Below are 24695 nucleotides of genomic sequence, written 5' to 3'. Positions count from 1 at the left end.
ACTTAGAAAAGGTTTTTGTCTCCTTTAAATCAGGATAATAACGAAGTATTTACATACAGACACAGGTAAAAGAATAGGGAACCAAGAGAGCCTAGTTGCTTTCCCACCCTTCTCAAGCACTCATTTAAGAGAGATGATACAAGGTTTAATAACATAGCCTTTATTGATGTCACTGGAAAGCAGACATTTTAAAGCAACTAATTTTTCATAAACAGGAAAGAAAATTTCACTTCATATGATGGAATTGCATAAAATCTGTTTAAGTAACTAATATTAAAAAAAAAGTTTGTGTACTTTGTAATGTAGTACTATCAAAAAGTCCTAAGTAACTGTATTTTCTCTAAGAAAGGGAAAAATAAAACAGATTTGCATGAACAGAAGTCAACAGTATAAAACAAATAAATGTATGTTATAAGGAATCCTGATGACTTGTTAGCTCAGTTCTTGAGGATGGCTAAAGAAATAGATCCTAGCAGGATCAAACCTTGTATATTTACACTCATAGGTGTAAAAGTAATATTGCCAGTTAATTGAAATACACATTTTCAGTATTGTTGTGAAAATTAATGAAGCCTAGAAGCTAGATTTTAAGCTCAGGTGTTCACATTTGAAATAAAATACTTCTCGCATCCTGTATAATTAAGGCAAAGTATGTTATCTTTTGAAAATACCTTGTATATAGTTTCTGCATAAAAATATGAAATAAAAAATAAAACTATATATATATTTAATGGAACACTGTTATGTATGGTCCAGCAGAATAAGGCACAAAAAGTAAATAGAATGCAAAAGCATATATAAAAGTTAATGTGTTATTCTGAGTGGAATATAGCAAAATTCAAGTAGTTCTGAGTATGCTCATTTCTTGCAATAGGAATATATATTTTATATAGTTATTTCATGCTAAGCCTGATGTACAAAGATTCATCATGTAAGTATAGTCTATCAGAAGTAGGTCATTTGCACAGTGACTGTATTTAGAAATCGGATACTTTTCAAACCATCTGAAACTGGTCAGGTTGGTTTCAAGGTCAGGCTGGACGGGGCTCTGAGCAACCTAATCCAGTTGAAGACGTCCCTGCTTATTTCAGGGGGGTTGGACTAGATGACCTTTAAAGGTTCCTTCCAACCCAAAGATTCTATGATTCTACAAAACAAGGCTCCTTTAATGAGACAACTTGGCCTGAAATCCAAGCGTGACTGTTTCCACAAGGCAAAGTATCTCGGTTTCTTGTCCAAGTCACTTGACTTGGGCAAGTTTTGTGTGCATGCTTTATTTGAAGGTTAATACTTTAATTAATATAAATGACAATACATGCCCCTAAAGTTGGACACATTTGCACAGTTTTTGAAAGGTAGTCACAAGCAAATTTTCTGTCTAAATTTCCACAGAGATTACTGTGCAGAATGGGCCACTTGCAGCAGTTCAACTGCATTATGAGGGTCAGAAACCTTTCAGGTGAGCTGGTATTTGAGTCTAAGTATGGTCTTTTTATCAACAAATAAGCATACATGTACATGTATAGAGAACGGAGAATCTTAAGGTATTTCGATTTGATAGAAGGCATACATCATCATTTGTTGTCTGTTTTTAGCCTCAAAGCAGCCCAAATAATATATGTAAGATTCTCACAAAGGAAAGGGAGAGCAGATGAAGCCTTTACTTCCTTCCCAAAGTTTCAGCTAGTTTCTTCAGTCTTTTCTTCAGCTCTAGAGGAAACTTCTCGTAACACTTTTTGCAGACAGGCTTCATATCAAACTCAACAAATTTATTCCTAAAACAACAAAGCAAAAAAACCAGACAAAGTTTTAGCAGTAGGGATAATGAAAAGAAAAAAACCCAACAAGTATCCCAATAAACATGCATAGCAAAATATTACAGCTGCAATTTATACATATATATGAAGTTACTTTCACAAGGTTATACATTGTAGGCAGTAATTACAGTATTCTGCTGACTGTGTTATGCAGTTTTTACCCAAATGTTTGTATTTATTAACTGTGTCATTTAAAGAGCCTTTCAAGCCTAACTGTAGCACTAGACAGATGAAACATAGGATAATAGAATAACAAATTAATTTTTCAAGTTGCAGTTGTGTGAAAAATATTTTGGGTTTGATTGCCATAAATGCATGCAAAAACTTAAAATAAAAGCATCCTTAGCACTGACCAAAGAAGAAAGGAGCAGAGGTGGTGGTAAGAAGGAAAAAAAGTTTACAAACAGATTGGCTTTTTCTTTTTCTGCTTCTCTTTATCCTTTGCTTCACGTTCCCGTTTGGCAAGTCGTCGCTTAAATTCATCTGGCATTTTCTCGTAACAGTGTTTGCAGACAGGTTTTAGATCAATTTCAACAAACTTATCCCTTTAGAGTTAAACACAGGAAAAATAAAGGACAGAAAAAGAAGAGTTAAGTAGACTAACTGAAGGAAGACCTGAACAGACAGTTGAAAGAGATGTATATTAGTAAATGGAGCAAAAGGAAGAAAGATACACATATTTTCTCAATGCTGCTTATATGTTTTTCATACTGTAACAGTTACACCATATCAACATCTACACATTGAAGATAACCACTGATACATATGTTTTGAAGTCATCACACTTATCAATAAACTTACTTGAGTGTTAACTTAGTATTGCAAGTTGAACAAGCGAAACAGTTCACACACCATGCCTTATTCAGAGCAGACACAACTAGGACAATGGGAAAAAAAAACAGAAATCATTAGCATTACAGAAAAAAAAGATACTACAAAAATTCTAAGCTCACACGTTCATGAGGCACGAAGAACAGTCATTTGATTCTCGTATCAAGTATTGAGGACCGTAACAATAACGTGGGAAGGCTACGAAGGCACATGTGAGTGTAGTGTAGCAGGACTGTGAAGCATTGGTAAAGCTGTCTCTGAGGGTACATACAACTCTGTGTTCACCAGCAAGACCAGCTTAACCTATTTCTGCCTCCTGTTGCCTGCTTCCACCTCATATCATAGCATGCTGTCCTCAGGCAACTGTTTTTCCTGTATTTCCAACTTAATCAGGAGACTTTTTCGGCTGAAAAGCAATCCAGCAAGAAGGTGTTTATGTTTTCGTTTGGTTTCACTTCTCAGCTCCTGTTCAGACTGTGGTGCCATCAGCAGAAGCGCTTGCCTGGCTGAAGAAAGTAACGTGAAGCCAGCAGTCAGGACACTGCTGGTAAATCAGTACTATCAAGCTGAAAAAATTTATGGACTCGTGGGATAAGTTACTTGATCAAGACAAACTTGGATATATTTTTATTCTTTGCTTTGGAGAGAAAGTAATGATTTTCTCTTTGTTCTGTATCTCAATCTGTTTTCTGTTCTTCCCCTCTTTGAATGTACCTTTCCCTGCCAAAATCTGCCTTTCTTCTTAATCTAAGTTAGAAGATGCAGGAGAATGGTTTTGTCATAAAATACAGGGTTTTGTCAACAACAAACAGAACCAGAGCATTGTCATGCAGAGCTTTTTTTCCTGCACTATGGGGCAAGCACATCCACAGAAGCATAGTTATTCCACCGCTTGCCAAAATAATACTAGTGAGATCAAAATCTTCACTCCCAGGCAATCTCTGGAATACAGTCATAGACACCCTCCTGAAAAACTGCCACAGATGTTTGTTTCACCAGAGGGAGGGAACAATACTGGATACTCGTTCTGACGGCAGTTTCAAATTTGTATGCGGAAATGAAAGAAGAAATGTAAAATAATTGAAGAGGTACATTGAAAATATAGAAATTACTGCATTACACTATATTCTGTTCAGTTTGGAGACCAAAATATACAATACGTCTCCCAGGTTAGAAACATACAGAGATATAGTTATCAGACAAGGCTGAATTTATTCCTTCACCTCAAGTTCCAGTTCTGCTCATTCTAGTAGGATTTTAGTGATGAGGAAGACACTGTTTCCTCCAAAGCTTTTTGGATTGTCGTTCTGCAGGTATAGTCCAGTCCAGAAAATGCGGAAAGCACATCTCTGAAAGGTAGGCCTCACCCTGTAGTTACATGACTATAAACTAGTTTACATCTCTTTTTACATGCTGGAGGCTTCCTCCTACTTTGCTAATGGCTTCGGCTTGGGTGAGGCTAACTTTGGTATTACAGTATTTACTTAGGGCAGGGGTAAATAAACACATAATGTTGCATTATTGCAGGTAGAAAAGTTTGGGTTTGGCATTTTATCACAGCTGGTTGGCAAAAAAACCCTCAACCCCCCTCCCTCAAAAAAAAACAACCACCAAAACAACAACAACCAAACAACAAAAAAACAAACAAACCACTTGCTTCCAGTTCTGCCTTTACAGGACACACCTTCCCAAGCATGATTTTTCCTGGTTTTGTGACATTATCATCAGCCTAGATTTTCAAGAGACAGGTGCCTGTGATAGACAGGTGAATACCTCTAGGAGCCAAACTAACATAATGGGAATTAGGCACTTAAAAAAAATCCCTTAGAGTGTCCATCCATGTCTTTCAACATCTAAATAGTTTTCCAAATTTGGTTCATGATCCCTAAATTCATTTGAGGAGATGCCTGTGTGGTCATTCTCACCCTTACATGTGCTCTTTTTTGAAGTCGGTGGGGCAGGAAGCCACTTCTGTACACCTCCCAATATCTCCATGCCTGGCCTTTGCATGTCACTAAGGGGTTTCCAGTTGACCACAGTTCTCTTCAGCCACTGAGTGGTCTTCTACCATCACTGAAACCTTGCTGTAAGGTTTTCTTACCATTTGGTCTCTGACTAACCAGCTCTAACCTAATTTCTGATCAAGAGAATGGCTGTTTTTGTTTTAATGAGAACAATCAAGGATTCAGCAGGGGGCTGCTTTCCCCTTACTTACACTTTTAAAGAGAACTTCCATCAGAAAGGAACATTAAGGAAACAGAAAAGGACTTACCATCTCCTTCAATCACACGGTTGCAATGGAAACAAACATCACCAAATAGCTGAAGACGAAAGAGGAGTAATGAATTTTTAATGTAATGATTTTATCAAGGATAGCTTCTCTAACACAATAATTATATTTCAGCTGATAAGCACAACAGTTTTCCTATTTATTTCAGGAAAGGAGTATTTAGGCCAAGAATTATTAATTCTATTTCCAAGCTTAGCATTTATCCACAATATAACAATTAAGAAGTGCGCAAAAATTAATGTATCTTTTCTAACTGTAGTAGTTAATCTAGTAAAAGACATCCACTCTACATACAGCTCCTGTCTGGTGTATGTACTTGCCCCACCATGGCTGCAACATTATTACTACTAACGTCATGGCATTTATTGTCTACAAGTATGCCAGCAACATTTCAATCATCTGCCCTTCATCACTGAGAAATTAAGAATCCATCTGTAATTGGCAGATGCCTTACAATTCCCAAGTGTAACCCCTACTCTGCTATTTATACAAGTGAAGAGGTGGACATGACACAACACAGATGGCTTCCAAATAAAAAAGGTCTATACATCCTAGTGCTGGACTACACAATTAAGGGAGCCTGGAGAGAGATGGTACCACAGTCTGTAACTCCTATATAGATGCAAGGCATCACTAGGTGGTGTCCTCTGACAAATTTAGTCCTTGCGGTCTTCAGCAACTTAACGAATGAGCTGGGTGATGCAGTGTATGTTAACGCACAGTCATCTTAGAGTAGCAGCTGTAGGGAAAACCACGCTATTCGCTACCGCCTTGTCTTAAACCGCAGCTACTGAGTGGCAAATCTTTAGCTTCTTGGGAAATACTGTGTGTCATTAGCTGCTCTGATCTCACAGTTATGTAAAAGCTCATAACAGCTCTACTTAAGTACCACTAAGCTCGAAAAACAACTTGATACTGATTGTCCTGGCTAGCCTTTGTGCAATACCTGCAATTTTCTTTCCCAAAACCAGACTGATGTATAGAGAAGCCCATATAAATTAACTGCAATAGAACATCTGCTAATTGGCATTACACCCACAGACGCCTATAAGAAAACAGGAGAATGTCCATGGTTTTCCATCTCTAATAAAACCAATTAACGAGTTTACCAATTAACACCATTTTTAAAAATATGCAACCTTACCTGATTGTAGTGGGTTTCACAATACGCCAAGCCTTTTCTCTCATAATGACGATGACCCAGGAATGGCTTTTCGCATTTTGCACAAACAAAATGCTACAAAGAAAATTACATACATTTTTTTTTTATTACTTGGAAGTAATGGTATTTTTTCTGGAAAGCTAACCATCCAAGCCCAGTACTGAACATGACTGAAGTCTACTAAGCTAGCTGTACCATCTTGAAAAGATGAGTTAAAACTTTTTTGTTGCTACATTTACACCACTAAAATAACGTTCCTTTTAATGTCTTCAACATTTCAATCCAAAAGTTACAACAAAAAAAAAAATCAAGCAAATTGATGTTATCAATAAGCAGAATGAAGAGTTACTATTTTATTAAATTCAAATTATTTTAAGTAATTTGCACTGATACTACATTCCTGTGAAGAAAGCATTTGCTGGAGATTTTCAAATCAACAAAAGGAACAGACTGTTCATCTTCCTAAATCTTGAACATGGCTTTGAAATACAAACCCTCCCATAAAGTGCTTTAGAGAGATTTACATGGCAGGTGACTATGGAAGGCATAAGGGTATTATGATGCTCAGTAATACTATGGTTGCTACATCATTTTACTACCTTTCCACATGTACTGTTTTGCACTCTGAAATTTTCTTCTACAAGGACCCCACAGTGCTGCTTTGATTACTGATTTTAGCTTCACAGTCAAAGCTCTCTGTAAGGTAGGAAATAACTCCTATATCACAGTGGAAGACCAGCCACAAGAACGTTGAAGATGGGATTAGGGGAAGGCATTTACTAATCATTGCTGTGTATTTTGCTAATCCTTTCATTGAAATTGATCAGCAAAACCCCAGATAAGTATGTTAATATTTGTGTTTGGAAAAGACAATGTATCATCTGATGTTTACCTCCACATGCCATTGTTTGCCCATAGCATTCACCACACGGCCTTCAATTGGTCTTCTGCATGCCCCACAGATGGGGACACCCATTTTGTCATGGCAGGGTAAGCAGTATAATTCTCCCTTCAACTCACGAGCATCAGCAGTAAGTTCTTTCCTGTTCAAATGTTAATGAATTGAGAGCATGAATAAAGGCACTGAACAATGTCAACTCTTGAGAGTTTCTGAAAAGAAAAAAATAGTTTTTAGCATTTGTTTTAGAAATTGCATTTGCACTACAGTAATGCAGCAGCATCAAATGTGACACAGTTCAAGACTGATTAAATCCACAGTAAACTGAGAACAGGCTGCTAAGTGAGATGCACTAAGTCTCTCTGAAAACAGCTACTGAGCTATTGTCATTCTGCGTTCTGGTTATGTAGCACAAATGTGGGTGTGCAAGCTGTAGACATGTTTGGTTTATATTCTGGCACTCGTCACCAATTTGTTTTAGATTTGCGTAACTGTAACTGGAAGTAAAGTGTAGTCCTCTACATCTAGGTATGCTTCCCATGTTGTATCAAACTTCAGAGAAAGAAAACTGTGGACCCACATAAGCTAGCTACGTTTATTCATTGCCAGTTGCAGAATCTCACATACTCTACTTTTTAGTAATTTGCATGGTTAGAATACTGAGAACAGCTAAACTTTAAACGTGACTGTACTCATTAAAGCTCTCAACTGGTTGCCACTGACACACCACCACGTTGTTATTCAAATAAGCCTTTGATATGGCACTGAAATGATAGCTTCCTTTGTGCCACAAATAAACAACTAATAATCCGTGCTATATCCTACAATGCCCCCTGATCTCTGCATCAGTGCAGGACATAGAAATGTGCAGCTTCAGGTACTGTAGTTGCAGAAGCTGATAAAAGGAGGTGGGAGAAAGCTTCTAAAAAAACCACAGGCCTTAAAAGGAGAGAACAAAGTTTGCATACCACTCAACTAAAAAGAAATAACATAGGTAAGATAGTAACTCAAGCAGCCAAAGAGGACGGCTTTTCTTCCTCTCATAGCAGAGTAACAAGCTGTCTTTTTGCTGCTACAGAAAGAGCTATCTGTGTCCATACTTCTTGTTTTGTAAGGTACCACCTTGTCCTGCAGAGTCCAACCTTTATTTACTCCCTAACAGGTCAGCTGTGGTTTGAACTAAAGGCCCAACTCCACCATCACAAAAGCAGTAAGACACATCTGGCTGCCAGGCACCTAAACCCCACCCCTCTTGCCAGTTGTACAGGACAGGTTTTCACTTCAAAATGTAAATCGATGAAGCAAATAAGCCCAGCATTTTCCTGTTTTCCAGAACTGCAGCACAGGAAGTTCCACCTTGACATGAGGAAAAACTTCTTTACTGTGAGGGTGACGGAGCACTGGAACAGGCTGCCCAGGGAGGTTGTGAAGTCTCCTTCTCTGGAGACCTTCAACACCCAACTGGATGTGTTCCTGTGCAACCTGCCCTAGGTGATCCTGCCTTGGCAGGGGGGTTGGACCAGATGGTCTTCGGAGGTCTCTTCCAACCCCTACCATTCTGTGATTCTGTGAGCTCAAGTTACCCGCAGTTTGCACAGTTGAAGTGATCAGGGTGATAAGGATCATTTTTGAATATGAGAGGTTGTTCATCAATAATGGCATGACACTTCTGGCAAATGTACTTTCCCAGGCCTCTGGCTTTTTCCCTGTTATGGCAAGGACGGCAGAGATGTCTGAAACAACATAAAAAAGAGAGGTTAAGTAGTGGTACCAGGTACTACAGTGCAAAATATAAACCAAAAATCTATTAGAACCTCATTTCAATTAGCCCTTTCTGGAGGGAAAATAGTCTTTAAAACAATTTCCTTGCTACGCAAACTAAGTTCAGAAAAGGCAGGGTGATCATTTTATTTTCTCTCACCACAGGAGTATCGTTTCTTCAGCTCGTTTGAGTTTAAGCTGAGTTGAAACACAGAAAACAGAGTTTGCTATAGATTCTCATTGCTGCATGTTTTACTCTCAAAATCTTAAAAATTTAGATTGGAAGCTAGATGAGCACAGCAGTCCTAATTCTGTAGATAACTCTGTATATCATATTATACATATAAAGCCAATGGCCATAGAATCCATTTCTAAAACATTCTTCTAATCACAGCTGGTAAAACTATTCTACTCTGTGAAGGGTCCCACTGAATTTAAAGCAATTCTCAATAAATAAGGTGCTAAACTAGACCAAATTTGGAAATCCAATTTGGGAAAAGAAAGTAAAAACTGGTATTAAAAGAATAAAGACAATGCTTCTGTATCTGAATGTTTTCTCTCTAATTATGTATCACAATGGCTCTGAAATGTCACCAAGTTTGCCAAACATGTTTACTGAGAAATCTGGTGTTGGAGTAGGTAAACTGTTAATATTTTAAGTGTATATTTTAAGATACCCATTTTTAGTTTTGTGATGCATTCTTAGACCTTTTCCCCACAAAAGATGCTTCAGTTGCTCCACCTCAGCTGGAAAGCTTCAGGAACCAAAACCTCTCAGTCCTCCCTTTTAGTTCACTTTATTCATGATCGGTAACAGAAGGAAGGGTGAAGATCTACCTGCCGGCATTCTTGACAAATCCAATATCAGCCAATACTTGTTGGCAGATATCACAGCAGAAGCACTCCGGATGCCAGCTATTGTTCATAGCTTTAATAACACGACCAATAATGAACTCGCCTGTAAGAAACACAACACCAGGATGTAAAACACCATGCTAGACAAAGTTAAAAGCAACACACAGCTAAATCCCTACAATGTCATCATCTTCTTCATACACCCCCCCCAAATCTGGTAGAATACATTACACAGTTCTGGTTCTAAACTCTGGAATATGGGTTTGTTTGAGTTTTTTGCTATGGGTCACAAGAAAACGTCCTTGCTGATGGAGAACCTTCTGTTCTGTAAATACAAGCCCGTCTACACGCACACTCCACCTTCTCTCTGCAATCATCCTTTTTCAGTCCCTTCCCTGTTTTTACTTACCTGTACTCAAGCTGTTAAGAAATATATGGAATTCTTTATATAATAACAGCTTTCTTGTGTCCTAATAATCCTTCCCCTTCTTTTCTTTTAGAAGACGACAATTTTAACTTGTCATGTACATAGTAGTGGTTTTTACTCCACTAGGACCAAACCTTGAAGGGGCTCTATACTCAAAGCACAACAGAACTGAGCTTGGGTGGCTGTGGACCTCCTGCAAACCCCCCCCATGGAGTCAAAATGTGAAGCTGCAGTGAAGCTACAGAACAGTCAATCTGACACACACAACTTCTGACCTACCATGAGGAGTCCTGTCCTGTGAGGCATAAAAAAAATAGCATGAGAACTACTGTTCTGCATGCACGGTATGACTGCACAGGCAGTGGAACCATGTCCACCAAGCACGTGATTTAGTCGTTCTCTATGTGGATGTTGTAGCCAAGGCTTCTGAGCAGTGCAAAAGCTCTGCCTAAAATGTGTTGGGAGCTCAGCTTCCCAGTGCCACGGGAGGCTAAGTCATGCCTTTGGAGAACGTACAACTCCAACAGCTGCCAAAGGGGAGTGATCGGGCAGGTAACCGATGCGGATGGTAACATCCAGCATGCGACTGTGTGATGCTCCCATGAAGTCGTAGGTTTTCCAATAATAAAACCTGACGGAGTCTAGAAATGCCAGGAATGCTCAAGGTCTCATCACTGACAACAGCCCCGTTGATTTTGGCTGTGCTTACTAACTCCAAGCAGTGGCGAAGTCCAGCTCTGCGCGGGACCTTGATGAGGTTTTAAGGGAGCTGGTGCTATGAAAAGCCAGGGCAGGAGCAATGGGAGCTCTACAGGCTGGGCTGGAGAAATCCTAGAGACAGGCAGCATAGCTCTTCAGAAATCACCACTGACCCCTTTCTTCTTCTTCCCCAGCTTGTTCACATCTGCAGCGTTAAATTCAAAGGTCCGTAACATCTGCTTCCCTCTTCCCTGGTGTTCAACGCCTCCTTTCACATGGGGAAAGGCCTCACTGAGTTAAGTGAAAGCTGCAGCACCTTTCCAAGGTGCCGCAGAAACACAAGAGCTTCCAGACCAGTTTAAGCAATAGTCAAGTAATGACTTCCCAGCCCTGCCCAAGCACGGTGTGTCACACACAGGGGGAGGCGGAAAAGTGCAAATGATTATAGCGCAGCAGACACACAAGCATTTACATCAACAGTGGCAAATAAAACGCAGCCCTCGGTGTTATGCAGGGTCGACAACAGACGTTGAAGCCTTAATGGTATTTGTTTCAAAAACAGGAAGGGGGACCGGCTGGCCCATCAGTTGATTATAACACTAGATGATAAAGACTGTCCCCACTTCTGTCGAGTAGGACAGCACAGGTGGGTTACAGTAGTCAAAGCAGATGACAAAGGCTTGTTGCAGGGTTTCAGCTGCATGAGCACACGTGAGATGTGTATAACCGGGAGTCATGAATGGTCTGCTCATTGGATCACTGGATCAACAGCTAAACTACTTGTTCAAATAATGAAAACTTTTTTTTTTTAATCCCATTGTTTGATGACCTTTAGGAAAAGCAGCTCCCCAAATTCTCTGAAGCCTAGTTCAATCTGGAAGTTCAGATGCTCAGCTGCACAGAGCCGCCTCCCAGAGAAGATAGATAAGCAAGGGCTGCACATCTGCCCCCAGTGACGTTCCTATTTGTGATCGGTGTGAAGCGTTTCACCTCGATGTAAAACTTACCACATTGATGGCAGCAAGGGGCAAAAAGCATCTGAAAATCATGTTCGCAGTACTTCCTCCCTTCAAACTGCAAATGGGAGAAAATCTGAGCGTTAGAGGGATGAGAAGCATGTCCTTAACATTAAAGCTGTAACATATTGGTTTGTTTCCAGATGCAATTAGGTAGTAAAATATGAGGGGCTGCACAAAAAAACAGACCATGTGCTAGGCATTAAACCCACCCACCTTACCTTAATTCAGCTACTAGTAGCTAGCATGTAGCATTAATGACACACCATTCCTCTAGTACTGCGGAGAGTGTAAGGCATTTTCCATCACCCATTTACATCTCAAGAGACATCTGAATTTTAACAGACCGCAGAAACTCTGATGCAACTGAGAGAATTCTGGGCAGGAAATTAGCTAACAAAAACCTTTCCTGGGGGGAAGCATTTTCCCTGAACCCATTTGATCTCTTCCCCACTCTACATTTCCTGCAAGAATGACCCAGCATACCGGAGGATGTAAGGCGGGGGGTATGGTACAGAAATTTTTGCAATTTATGGAGCAGTACAGCCAAAACATGAAGGGAAATAAGGCTTTTCCGTCATGATGCTTATTTCATAGAATTATAGAATCATTTAGGTTGGAAAATGACCCTTAAGATCATCGAGTCTGAATGTTAAGGAACAAAAGTTCACTACATCGACCAGATGAAACAGGGAACCGTTCTTAAGGGATTTGGATCTGAATTTTCTCACAGCTTAGAGAAGTTCAGCTGCAGTTCAAGCTCGCTTAGAAAAAAAAAAAGGGAAAAAAAAAGTTCTACAGCACTGCATTAGCAAATTAGCAGGAGAATATGTAAAAACATGTAGGCAAGTATGTCCTGAAATGAAGGGAAATGTTTAGATACCTTCAGGCATGTCATTCCTAGACACACATGCCAACTAGCATGTCAAAACCAGACAGACAATATTAGGTATGCCATGAAATGTTTGTTTGAATTTGAATGTCTCGGTTTAAAACTGGAAAAAGGGGGATAGCAGGAAACCCCACTCCTTTCTTTTTACTGACTCTAAGACAGAACAAAGCAAAGAGCATAAAATACGACCCACAAATTAAATTTTGGTGCACAGACAGAAAATACAGCAATGTGCTTTAAGACTACCTGTTTTATACAATGACATTTCAAGGCTCGAATACGTTGTAAGTCATTACTCACGCAATATACAGAGCCCCTGGCAGGACAGGGATCTAATGAAACCCTCTAGAAGTCACTAGACGCTCAAGATCAGAAACTAATGCCTGCGCCCAACCTGAATTGCACCTACTAGGAATAGAAAGACACACGCTCTATACAGACTCTTCCAGAAGTCTCTGCTACTTGATACAATTTATCCAGTGTAATACTCTAAAACAGATGACTATTTTGATTTTTTTTTAAATTGAGATACAGAGGGCTATTACTGTCTCAAAGAGTAATGGGAATTATTGGTTCATTGAGAATTGTGCTTGCTTACTGCCAGATAAAATCCTTTTTAAACTGAAAAAAAATCCAAAAGCTTTCTGTTTTGTGTAAACAGGTGGTGCAATGGGAGATACATAGGTTTGCTTGGATTTCAGAGCCACCCCATGTTGTTCTGGGCAGACCAAACAGCTTTTCTTTCCCTCTGGTTTGCGTCAGGCAGGTTGGTTACCATTCAGTCTTGTTTATATTTTCAACCTTCTCGGCTCATTTATGCTGCCTTTTGTGGATGACCCTGCAGTTCATCCATCAGAGAAAGCCTTAAGCTTCTATAACAAATCCCACGGCACGTATTTTAAAAGCAAGGGCATGTGACTGTTGTATGCTGGAGGTCCGTACGTTAAAAGGCACTGCACAGAACATTTCACCATGACATAACCTCCAGCTGATCTCCACATTTTTAGCTAACTTAGTGGAAAATGCACAAAACAAAACAAGTCTTTAAAGACCCTTTCCTGAGGTAGTTTCTGGTAAAGCCCATTTTAAGAAAACACTCGAGGTGCAACTGGAATAGAAACAAATCTGACAAGTGTATTGCAGCTGCACCTTCCTTTAATCTTCCTACAGGTTTTTACAAACACCTTAGAAAAAGCCCAGAACTGAAGGGAACTCCCTCTCATTTAGGAGACAAAAGTCACACACCATTCAATTTTATTTTATTTAATGATGATGATGATGATGATGGTGATGATAATAATAATAATAATTACAACAACAACAACAATACAGATTCTCCAATTATAGCTCTTGTGAGTACTCCATAAGGATTTTGCTGTATTTCTTCCATTGTGGGATGCACCTTTGTAAGGCCCTCCATCTCCCCCACCTCAGCACAGCACAGAGCAGGTTGAGCTGCTTCTGAAAGCACCCAGCAAGAAGTTCTTGACGAACAGCTGGGCCAGGGGTAGGACTCATCTCTCCTAACCTCCTCTGTCTGAGGGTGAGGTGCCCACACTCCCCAGTGGGAAAGACAGGCAATCTCTAGTAGGGAGGAGCCATTCTTGGACCCAAGAGTAACGTGGGTTGGAGGAAATGCCCGCTGACTGGTTACAGTGGGGACAACCTGTCCCTCTGGGTGCGCTGCCGCCGAAGCTCTCCGTCCAAGCCGGCTGTTCGGCTGTTAGCACAGGACCGTGCACTGCTGCCCGCTGTAAGACTTTGCGACCGCAGCTCTAGGGAATACACGGCTTCAGGTGGTGGAGTAAAAGCAGGCAGAATTGCTGCCACTTCACACCTGATGGCAAAGCAGGGCAAGTTCGGAAACTTTGCTGGCACGTGCTTGTGCTAAGTTCTGTTTACGTGGAGCGCATGAGAAAACATTCTAAGCTGATTATACTGAGCAAACTGGAACACAGGTATAGCTTAGCAGGTCCCATGCAGCATTAGGCACAGAGCTCTTGCTTACACCCTTAAGCAACAAGGCTGACACTGGCTGGTTATGAATCCGTATGATCATTTCTAACTTAGGGCTCATTTCCAGGCGTTGTACTCACCTTCAAAAAGATGTGGAAAAGCTTAGAAAAAACACCCTGGAGGTCCTTCTCTTTCCAGAATTACTACTTTTTAGACCAGCACAGCTGATCCTGACCACTACGCTGTGCAAACTCCCAGCCGTGGACGGGCACTGCTCTGGCGTGGCACCGCTTGTGCCTGCAAGCGGCTCGGCTCCAGTACCAGACCTGGGGAGCTGTGCTGACTGGGGTCCCTGCAGGCAGCCCAGAGACGCGTCCTGCAGCGCGGGAGACCTGCATCAGCGTTTCTTCCCTCATAGCCTGACCAGTTCAGTCCCCGCCCGTGGAACAGAGCGTGAAAGCTTATCACGGCAGCGTCTGATGGCAAATGTGATAAGCAGCTTAATGACTAACTGGGGGAACTCTGCCCGGCTTGCGATAGGCAGGGGAAGAATATTCAACTTCCTGATTGCTAAAAGCTAGCAATAATTTCCAAGAAACACTAGCTTAGCTAAACCAGGCACAGAATAAACACAAGCTCATGCTCAGCGACCCACAGGGAACCTGCTCAGAAAAACACGTTACCTGGCCACAACTCCAAATGCACCCATCTTCTTGAAGAGTGCATTAAATCAGTCAGAGGAAGATACCCTTTCTGCCCATCTTCTCCAGTCACTTTTTCTTGACAGCGATACAGATCATCCCAAGTCCGCAGAGCACTGTCAGCCATCTCCTGAGCGTCAGCCAACCTGAGCCCACCCTTTATCTGCTTAGGGCTCTCCCTCTGTCTCCCCCAAATGCTGCCATCCAGTACGTTCCCAACGCTTGTGCCAAGGTGCCGAACGAAAGAGGAGTAAGCTGTGCCTTTGTTCCCCCTTCTCCCTGAGCAGCACCACCAGGAAACACGCCAGGGTTTCCACTGCAGTCATCTCACTGACCACCTCCGTGCTAAGTGAGAGCCATTCTGGCAGCATGGGACACACGTGGACACCCTAAACATTGCAAAGACAGAGGAGAAGCCCTGACAAAGGCTTCCCAGCTGAAACAGCCCCAAAGGCACGAGGGCTGTGACAGCATGGATATCTGCTGACCTCTCCACAGGCCAGGCAGTATAGATGAGGGAGGAAGGCTGGATAAGATCTATGAGCCATCACCTAAAGACTGCCAGAGGGCTTAAACAGACCAAAAAGTACCTCTCTTCAACAGCAGCAGACAGACTTGCTGTACAGAGAAAAACTGCAAGATCTTGTGGTGGACACAAGTTTTTACATATTCATTTAACGCTCATCACAATTATTTTACCTCTGTAATAGCTGTGGCAAAAAGTGTCTATTCTTAACTGAAACTTTCCACTTTCTATGTAACATTTCTCAACAACAAAGTGTCTACCAGGCTGAAAAAAATCCTAGCAATGTTAACCAAAACGTGTTTAGTACATGAGGCTATTTTCATTCCCAGGACAATCTATCGACACTCACTTCTGACTTACCGTCTTTAATAGGGAGCATCACTTTGTGGTAAGAGAATGCTCAAAAACGCCTATATCCCATATATCTAAACACCCCCAGGATACTTGCCCCTGCCAAGGACATTCAGATATGGCCATGGTGAGCAACAGAGACGTCGTAATTTTCCTGGATTAGGTGCAAACATAACGCTTTCTTTCCATTGCGGTCCTCCTCCATCCCCTAGGAGATACAGTTGCCTAGAGCAGGATTTCTCAAACTTTTATCTCAAACAAAGGACCATTCAGAGCGGTCCCTGGATTGTCCCACTGGTTTTTTGACTCAGAAAAAGTATTAATAAAGTACTCATTATGTAGAGAAAATACCTTTGATTGTTTTAAGACTATTTTATTAACACAGTTATAAATATTTTAGTTTTAAAACATTTGTATCACTTTATGATTGCCTTGGGTCTTATCACGTCAGGTCTCCTTACCATGCCTGCAAGCAGGCAGCAGCTCTGTATATATTAACAATTGTAATGTAACGTGTAAGTATCTAGGGAGCATTTTGTTTTGGTTTTTTTTAATTGCTACTGCCTTGCAGCTCACCTTTTGATGTCTCATGGAACACTAGTGGCTCATTTACCACAATTTGTGCAACACTATCCCTACAGCGCTTAAAAGTCTTTTGATCCTCAAACAAGGTGAGAGAAAGCAAACCCCCGGAATGCCCTTTGCCAGTCTCTTTTCCAATCCACACTCCTCCCTCAGCCTCTCCTCATCAACACGGTTCTGTAAAATTAGAAATACTACCATGGAAGATAAACTGTTGCACTCCTGCCATGAGGATAGCACACTGTATGTGAGAGCACAGCACTGTGCTTTTAACACACTGCTCACCTTCCTTCGAGATCACAGTATGACATAAATCCTGTAACCACTACTGTAAGTTAGACTACAAGCTACTTGAGCGAGACCTTATCTCTCAGACAATAATTCCCTGTCTCACATTATCTACCTTTCCTTATACCAGCCACTTCATATTTTATGAACTAGTCTAAAGCCACTTTGTACTTGAGACAGCTGAGCCACATCCTGAATCCCCATGCTAGGGGAAGGCAAAAGAAAATGCCACCGATATCAAAACACCCATCTGAGTTAAGGCAATCTACCCGGGGCTGAGAAACATGAGTGAGAGCGGGTTTTAACTCTTGAAAGCATGGAAGAACTGCTAATTTTGAATGCCCCGGTTCGTTAAACCTAGTGTTGACCCTACATAGGCCCTGTCTGGTTTGGGCTCTCCGCACACTCTGATCTCAGCACGCTGACTTACAGGTCATCTCTATGAGCAACTTTTTGCATGCCGTGCTGGCCTCACCCAGCTCAGCAGTAAACCTCCTACGGTCCGCAGGATGCTGAGGTTTCCTTCTACATGACTGTTCTCCTCTAAGAAGTATGCTTTCACCGTATTTCTGGTATTATATATAGATTTCAGGGGATCATGCCAGATCTGGTATGATATTCACAGACTTCAGGGGAAAAAGCCTGCACTGAGAGAGAAATCTCCAGCAGTTTTCTCAGCTCTGATAACATGAGGCAACACATTTGAAAAAGGTTCTACACACCGATGTCCTCCAAATTGGCATAGAAACATTTCTGCTTTTTTCTCCCTCTTTCTGGCATATCCTTTCAGAGCCCCGTTCTCGCCACGGAACTTTCTAGGCTACTTCTGGTATGGGAATGAAGGCACAAGGCAAAGGCTGGGGGAGAGAGGGACACTCTTGCCCTGCTTACCTCGTAGAAGAGCCCTTCGGGGAACTGCTGAAAGCACTGGGCGCAAACGAAGCACTGCTCATGGTACAGCTCACCGTTGCTGTTGACTATTTTCTCGGCAGGGGCAAAGCCACCTCTGCAGCGCTCGCAGATGGCATTTGCGAGAGCGTTTGCCATGTTGCTGTCACAAAAAAGAAAAAGAAAGAAAGAAAATTAGCTCAAATAGGCAACGCCACAGGTTGTGGTTTCTTTTTGTTACCCAAGGCCAACTGCATCAGCCTAACGCTAGGCTGCTCAATAGAAGTTTTTTAATGGACTTAATGACTTGTGGCATCCTCTCAGATATAAAACTGTCATTTCCCCCTGTTCCCAAACTCTTTAGATACAAAAATCCCACAACACACTCTAATAACTGTTAATTAAAAAACAAAACAAAACAAAACCACCCAGAAATGTTGTTACTACAGATACATTTACAGGCTTTTCATGATGAGAAAAGGCAGGCAATTCAAAGTACTACTATAAAAATGATGAAATAATACATTAGAATTACAAAACACAAGGACAACTATTAACAGTAATTGAGGACTGGCATCTCATAGGAAAACATAAGTAATAATTCCAAAACAATTCCTAATTCTAAAATATATATAGCAGCATTGGTTCAAAAGCTCTAAATAAGCAACATGAAAGACTGTACAGTATCTAGCCTGACAGATGTTACTGAAAACCAGAGCAGGTAAACAATTATTCCTTATATAAGCTTTGCATAGCTTGAAGTAATTTTACAAATTTAGTTTGAAGCCATGGGATTTTTGGTTGGTTCATTAGGGTTCAGCTCAGGGAAGTCAGCCCATGGCATGCCAGTGTTGATCAAGGGCCGAGGGGGAGGGTGGGAATGCTCTGGCTGCCCCACTGCGACCCACACGCAGGCCAACACAAGCTGGGTACCCCATGCCAGGAATGCAAAAATTACTCAAATTGCAACCTTGGCTGCTTCCCAAAGGCACGGGACCATAAAATGACAGCTCAGTAGCTGCAAAATAGCAGAGGAATTAGCTACTTCAGGAGGATCGTGTCTCCATCTGCAACAGACAGTACAGCTGTGTTTCAGTTAATGAAGGCTCCTGTGTCAAAAAAGGCTCACTTGATTTTTCCTTCACAAGCATTTTCTTACTCGTATCTGGACTCCCGAAGCTATGCCTTTCAGGATCACCTCTCTGCCCTGCTGCAGGGAGCAGATACAGGGCGATGGTCCAGTTTCACTACAGTCTGACCACAGCTCACAAAACTACTGACTCAAACATCTGTCTGGAAGCTCACTGAACAACTGACATCATTATTTTGAACACCGATACAGAAAAGATCTATCATGCTGCGCCTCTAGGTGCAAAGCCCTCAGTCCTCTGCAAGATGCCAAGCCTTTCCCCTCAAGGTGTAAGACCTCTTGGCTCCCACCAGGTTCAACAGGAACTGAATTCACTCCTTGTACAGCATTCGAGGGAGGAAGCAAACACCTAGCATGTGGTTCAAAAAGGAATGTGCTTTATTTCTTTACTGTCTCACAGAAGAGCAAGGTCATATCTGACCAGTTATTATTAGCTGCCTCTTTTTTGTTTTTTTTCTTCCTTTCTACAGATCTTTGCAGAAGAGGAAAGCAGTAACTGCTGTCCAAATATTCACCACCTTCTTGGTTAAATGACAAGTGGGCAAGTTTCACAAAGGAGATCAGATGGAGTCTGAGTATGGTCTACCCCATACCATCCCAAGGGACAAGCCTACAGACAAACTGCAGTGATTATACACATAACTGTGGTTAAGTATAAAGCTCACTGATGGTCTCCATGGATCATGTATGCTTTCTGGGGGAAAAAACCCCTCAGACTCTGCCCATCCTCCTTATCAATCTAAATGAAGACTAATCACAACAGAAACTGGGATCTTTCATCACCACCTTAGTTCTCAAGCACTAAGGATGTTAAACTTAAAAAATTATTTAATGTTCAGTGCTGTCAGACACAAAGTGTAATCCAAGCAAAAACATGAAACAAAGTTTAAAACGAAATGAAAACATAAAGCTTTCCTTCTCATTAAAAGTACTTCATTTCGAACTCAAACATCATATATGTAGAAACAACGACGTACGTAATACTTCTGCATTAGCGAAGCAGTTTATCCATTTGCCCAAAATAATACGCAAACAACCTAAAGCCAGAGAGACTACTTGATAAATTCCAACCCCGTTTCAACTGCTGATAAAAATTTCTGATGTAATTAATGATGACGTTTAAAGCAACAGCTCAAATTTTAGTTGGCGATTACAGCTGGCAATGTATCAAGCAGAACAGTGGCAAAGGTTGCATTAGAGAATGCCTTGCAGAGCCTGCCCGGCGCTCAGATAATAAAATAAATATGTACAATACTCCAATAATGTCACCATAGTTACACCCCGAAGCTGAACAGAACGAACTTACAATTTTGCATAAAAGTCACAAAACTCTTTGTAGAGTTTTATGTCACTGTGTCTACGTTGCAATTTTGACACCGGTTTCTCGCCTTCGTTTCCTGCGGAGTTGTGGGCATCAGGAGCGACCCTGTGTGCAACCTCTTCATCCTCCGGGATGGGGTAAGGGTGAGCTCTGCGCTGGAAGTCCATCTCTCTCTAATCGCTTTCCCGGTTGTATATATTCTACGCTTATACTGCAAAGAAGCTGTAGGCAAAGCCTGCAAAACAATATGCTGGACTTCCCCTCGTTCCCAGTGAGGTGATTTACTTTCACAGCTCCGTGTCCTGTAGCCGGAGCCGCTCAGCGCCCTGCTAGAGCTTCAAGTTAAAAGTTCAGCGGCGGGGCGGCGAGCCCGTCACGCTGTGATTTACTGGCGCTGGCTGCGGGCGGAGGAGCACATTCCCCTGCCAGGCCCTCATGCAAACCCGGGTGCTGGAAAGGGGCTTCGCTGCCAGCTGCTGACAGAAGCCGCCCAGGAGAGCTGCGGGGTGAGTAACCCACGCGAGCAAACGTCTTCACCGTCGGACTTGTCCGCAGCTACTTTCTGCTGCGGGGGGTGGAGGCGGATTCCAGCAATTTTATCCTGGGCAAACCGGCAGTGGAAAGCGTGAAGAGAAGACTTCTGTCCTTAGGTAAACACTGTTTTAACGCTACGGTGTATTAAGTAAGTTGTAAAAATGGCTTTTAATGTTCTACCTGTGTCTTCTAAGTCATATGTGCTGAATTTATCTACAGGCATCTTTCTTCTCGTCAGTACTTCAGAGGAGGGCGAAGCACAGACGGATAGTTTGGTTTCTGTTGTGCCTCACGGGCCGTTCACCGAACTGCCAGGTATGCTGACATGGGGAATATATGAAGGAGGAAAAACAAAGCTTGATTTCAGCGATGTGCTGCATTTAGAACAATTATCTAATGTAAGAACACTTACTGAAGTAATTTACTGTGGGTATTAGAGAACTGAGAGAGCAAGACCAGGAAGAAAGAATAAAATTAATCATTCCTTCACCACAGAACGCCCTCCTGATGTTGCAATTATTTGATGGTTATATTCTATTTAAAAAGCCTGCTGTGCACCACTTACAAGGGAAGGCAGGGTCGATTAGCTGCAGATCTGCAGCTAATAATAATTACACTCCCGCAAGCCCTCCCTGCCTGAAGCGCAGCGCTTGCGGCAGATGTGGGACACCGGTAACTGCAGACAAAGCAGGGTTTTGGAACGCTGTCCCCAGCAACTCTCTCTCTCTTGCACTGAACTGACTCAGCCTTGTTAGCAATGGATTGAACCGCGAAACCGCGTGAACTTTGTGTTCATGACACGCGGCGTCTTGGTATCCGAAGAATCTGCTGGTCTGTGGGGGGGCATGAGAAGGCAGAGGAGGACAGGAGGACGATGACTAGAAGGAACAAGTAGAGAAACTAGAACTAGAACGTGACAAAGGACGTGACAGAAAGTCCGGTCAAGGCTGGTACTTCTTAATGTGCCTTCGCCTTCCTAGGACCTATTGCGGAGGGTCTGGTTTATGACAGTTTGGGGCCGAATCTCTCACTGCCGGTTGGGACAGCTTGCTTGGCAAGCGTGGAGCAGCGCGCACCCCTCTCTCCGCACAGGCCTGGGCTCGCACGCAGCCACCTTCCTGCAGCCCGGCCAGCACAGCGCTACGTGTCTGCTGCTGCACAGCGAAACCAAGCGGGCCAAATGTCTGGCATGGGTTTGGTCAGGTTTCCTTCACCTCCCTTCAGCAGGAAGCAACCTCTGGGCGAGCTATTCCCCCATGCCACAGCACATCACAGGAGGTGGGACCCAGGCAGCATGACCCCATTACTTTACCCTGTCCGTAGGTGTGATTATCCATCTTGCCCCAGAGCTACCGGGAGTCACAAGTTGTAACAGGCTGCGGAGGCTGCGCCCCCACCACTTACACAGCTTGGATGGAGCTCAAGCCCTATTTTTATCTGTCACGGAGCAAGCTCCAGATCAAGCAGCGCGCAGGTTGTAGCCCTGGGCCACGATGATCTTGCCAGAGCACTGCTGCAGGAAACAGTGCTGGAAGAAAAGGTTCCTGCGTGCGCTGGAGCACCAGTGATGAAAACGAGCGCTGTTTGCTAATGGAGATGCAGGCATCGTGACGTCAGCTCTTCTTCTCCATCCTGCTTCCCAACAGCTCCTGCACAGGTCAGTGCTGGGTTTTTGTGTATGAAAAACTCCAGGGAGACTGACTGCATGGACTAACCATGCTGATTCATGCAGGATTAGTACAGGTGCACCAAGCCACTAAGACAAGAAACAGCAAGCCACTCTGTCTGTTCCCCTTACCGCTCGTGTCTCATCAATTGTTCGCTCATCTTTTGTCCCAGATCACAGGCAATTCTCTTGGGAGGCTACTGCTGCAAATCAGAGCGCCCTGAAGTGCTTCCTTCTCCCAGTGGACTACTTCAGTCCTTGCAGTAACCTGAAATCCACAGGCTACCAAGGTGGCTGGAAACCACCTCTGCTGCCTTGTGTCTTCTGTGGTCAACAGGAAAATACGCACCCAGATGCTTGGGGTTTTTTGCTTGCTGCTGCACAGTCTTTTGCATGGCTGTAGCAAAGCAAGTAGTACAGCAAGCCAGTGCAATAAGATGTCCATCCAAAAGGCCTGTTTTAATCTTCCTAGCTTTTTTGAAGCAGCAGTCCTACAACGTAATAGGACTCCATATGTGCAGTAAAAGGAAGCTGCCTGGTTCTCAAGGCCTGCTGCCATTGCTGCTGGTGGCATTACTCCCAGTTTGTTTTCCGTTAAGCAAGAAACTAGCTTGCCAGGAGTTTAAAAGTCCTTTCTGCTACTGAAACAAAACATAGTTTCTACTGTGAAGGTTTGGTCGTCCACAAATCCAGAGCAGCTGGCCACCCTTCTCTTTTCTGTCATTTTGCTGGAGGCGTGCTGCCAAGATCTGAAATACACTGTTAAAAATACATGGCATTTTCATTAGGGAATTCTAGGTTACTCCAAGGTGAAGCCGTCCACAGGAAGCGAAAAGCCTGTAGGGAGTTGTTGATTTGCAGCGGCAGCTTCCCAAAGACTTTCCCTGGGATCTGGGACAAAACCTACCAGCCTGCTGTTAAGGAAGCAGTGATAAGGAGAAAAGGGAGAAGTTGAGTATTTGACTGGAAGAGGTACACAGGAAGGAAGAAGACAGAGGGGCTCCTCCTGGCACACTGAGGATCTTCACAGAAGCCAAAGCGGACGGCAGGGAAGGTGCTAAAGGAAACGGCAGACGAGAGGAGGGGAAGCATCCCACTGCGGCTGTGGAGAAGGGCTTCGGAAAACAGCAGCAAAAATAGCCGCGTTGCTGTATCATCGCTGACGGACACCTGCCTCCCCGCTCACACGCTGCTCTCTCTGCAGAGCTTTCAAATCCAGCTGCCCATGCCAGTGGCTGCCACAGGCAGATGGGGACTCTTACAGAGAAGGCTCGGTGGCCGGCCGGCCCCGCCGAGCGTCTCGCTCCATGCCACAAATAGATGTGCTGAGCAGTCACAGCTCCAAACAAGGTGCTTGGCAAAGGCAGCTGCTGCTTGGCAGCCTACTCGTGCCACCGTGAAACGCCACTGCGTCACCGGCGCTGTCGGGAGGCCACGTGCCCCATCGGGTTACGCAGGGAGTGGGGGGACAAGTAACCACAGCCCCTCCCGCATAGGTAAGGGTGATTTCACTTTAATTATATTTAACACAGATGCTATACAACGGCCCTCACACGCGAAATACAGAACAAGTAGAACAGAAGTTTTGCTGCAAAATATGCGTCAACTTGCAGTGCCCTGCGCTGATTTCTGCACCAACCTCTTAAAGCACTAATTGACCTTTTGCATCCTTTTTTAATTGAATTTAAAAGCACTCCTGGGTTCTGGTTGCTGCAGTTGTTTATCTCTTAAGCAGTAAAATACTTTCCATGTTAATCTAGTCTCCTAAGGCAATTTGAAAGAAGGTATAAATCTCTTCCATAATAAAGATGCACATTATGGGTAGGATTTTCACATGTGCCCAGCACTGCTCTATCTTCTGTTTCTATTAAAAAGCATGGAAAACCATCTTGAAACCACTGCAGTAAAAACCAGGTGAATTCTGAGTGCTCTGAAAGTTTCATCCTTTAGTCTTCTCCACAAAAAGCATGATTAAGCCTATGCAGTGGGAGTCTAAACAGGGCAAACAAAAAGGCAGCTCTAGCTGCTTCATATACTTCAATATACATTTATTCTAGTATAAACATGTCCAAAAAATGCTTTGG

General features: G+C 42.8%; 1 protein-coding gene across 4 annotated transcripts in view; it reads right to left on the bottom strand.

Moving 5' to 3' along the window:
• Nucleotides 1–1660: 1660 nt before the first annotated feature.
• The window catches only part of LIMS1 (LIM zinc finger domain containing 1), a gene marked incomplete at both ends in the record, with an annotated part of 35298 nt that continues 12263 nt past the window's right edge, over nucleotides 1661–24695 (bottom strand). The window contains 10 exons of one of the 4 annotated variants that reach the window (XM_082014133.1): nucleotides 1661–1775; nucleotides 2619–2694; nucleotides 4921–4969; nucleotides 6083–6175; nucleotides 6993–7143; nucleotides 8582–8731; nucleotides 9597–9717; nucleotides 11748–11814; nucleotides 17944–18103; nucleotides 20397–20578. In XM_082014133.1, coding sequence (XP_081870259.1) covers nucleotides 1661–1775; nucleotides 2619–2694; nucleotides 4921–4969; nucleotides 6083–6175; nucleotides 6993–7143; nucleotides 8582–8731; nucleotides 9597–9717; nucleotides 11748–11814; nucleotides 17944–18103; nucleotides 20397–20578 — 1164 coding nt within the window. Of the gene's footprint in view, nucleotides 1776–2214; nucleotides 2363–2618; nucleotides 2695–4920; nucleotides 4970–6082; nucleotides 6176–6992; nucleotides 7144–8581; nucleotides 8732–9596; nucleotides 9718–11747; nucleotides 11815–17943; nucleotides 18104–20396; nucleotides 20579–24695 lie in introns of those variants that run through there. The other 3 variants (XM_082014132.1, XM_082014135.1, XM_082014134.1) reach the window with 3 other exon arrangements.

This window comes from Phaethon aethereus (assembly GCF_964289735.1).
Source record: "Phaethon aethereus genome assembly, chromosome: 1".
NCBI classification, from domain to species: domain Eukaryota; kingdom Metazoa; phylum Chordata; class Aves; order Phaethontiformes; family Phaethontidae; genus Phaethon; species Phaethon aethereus.
The sequence above is the reverse complement of the archived record's forward strand: the minus strand, read 5'-3'. Positions and strand labels throughout refer to the sequence as shown.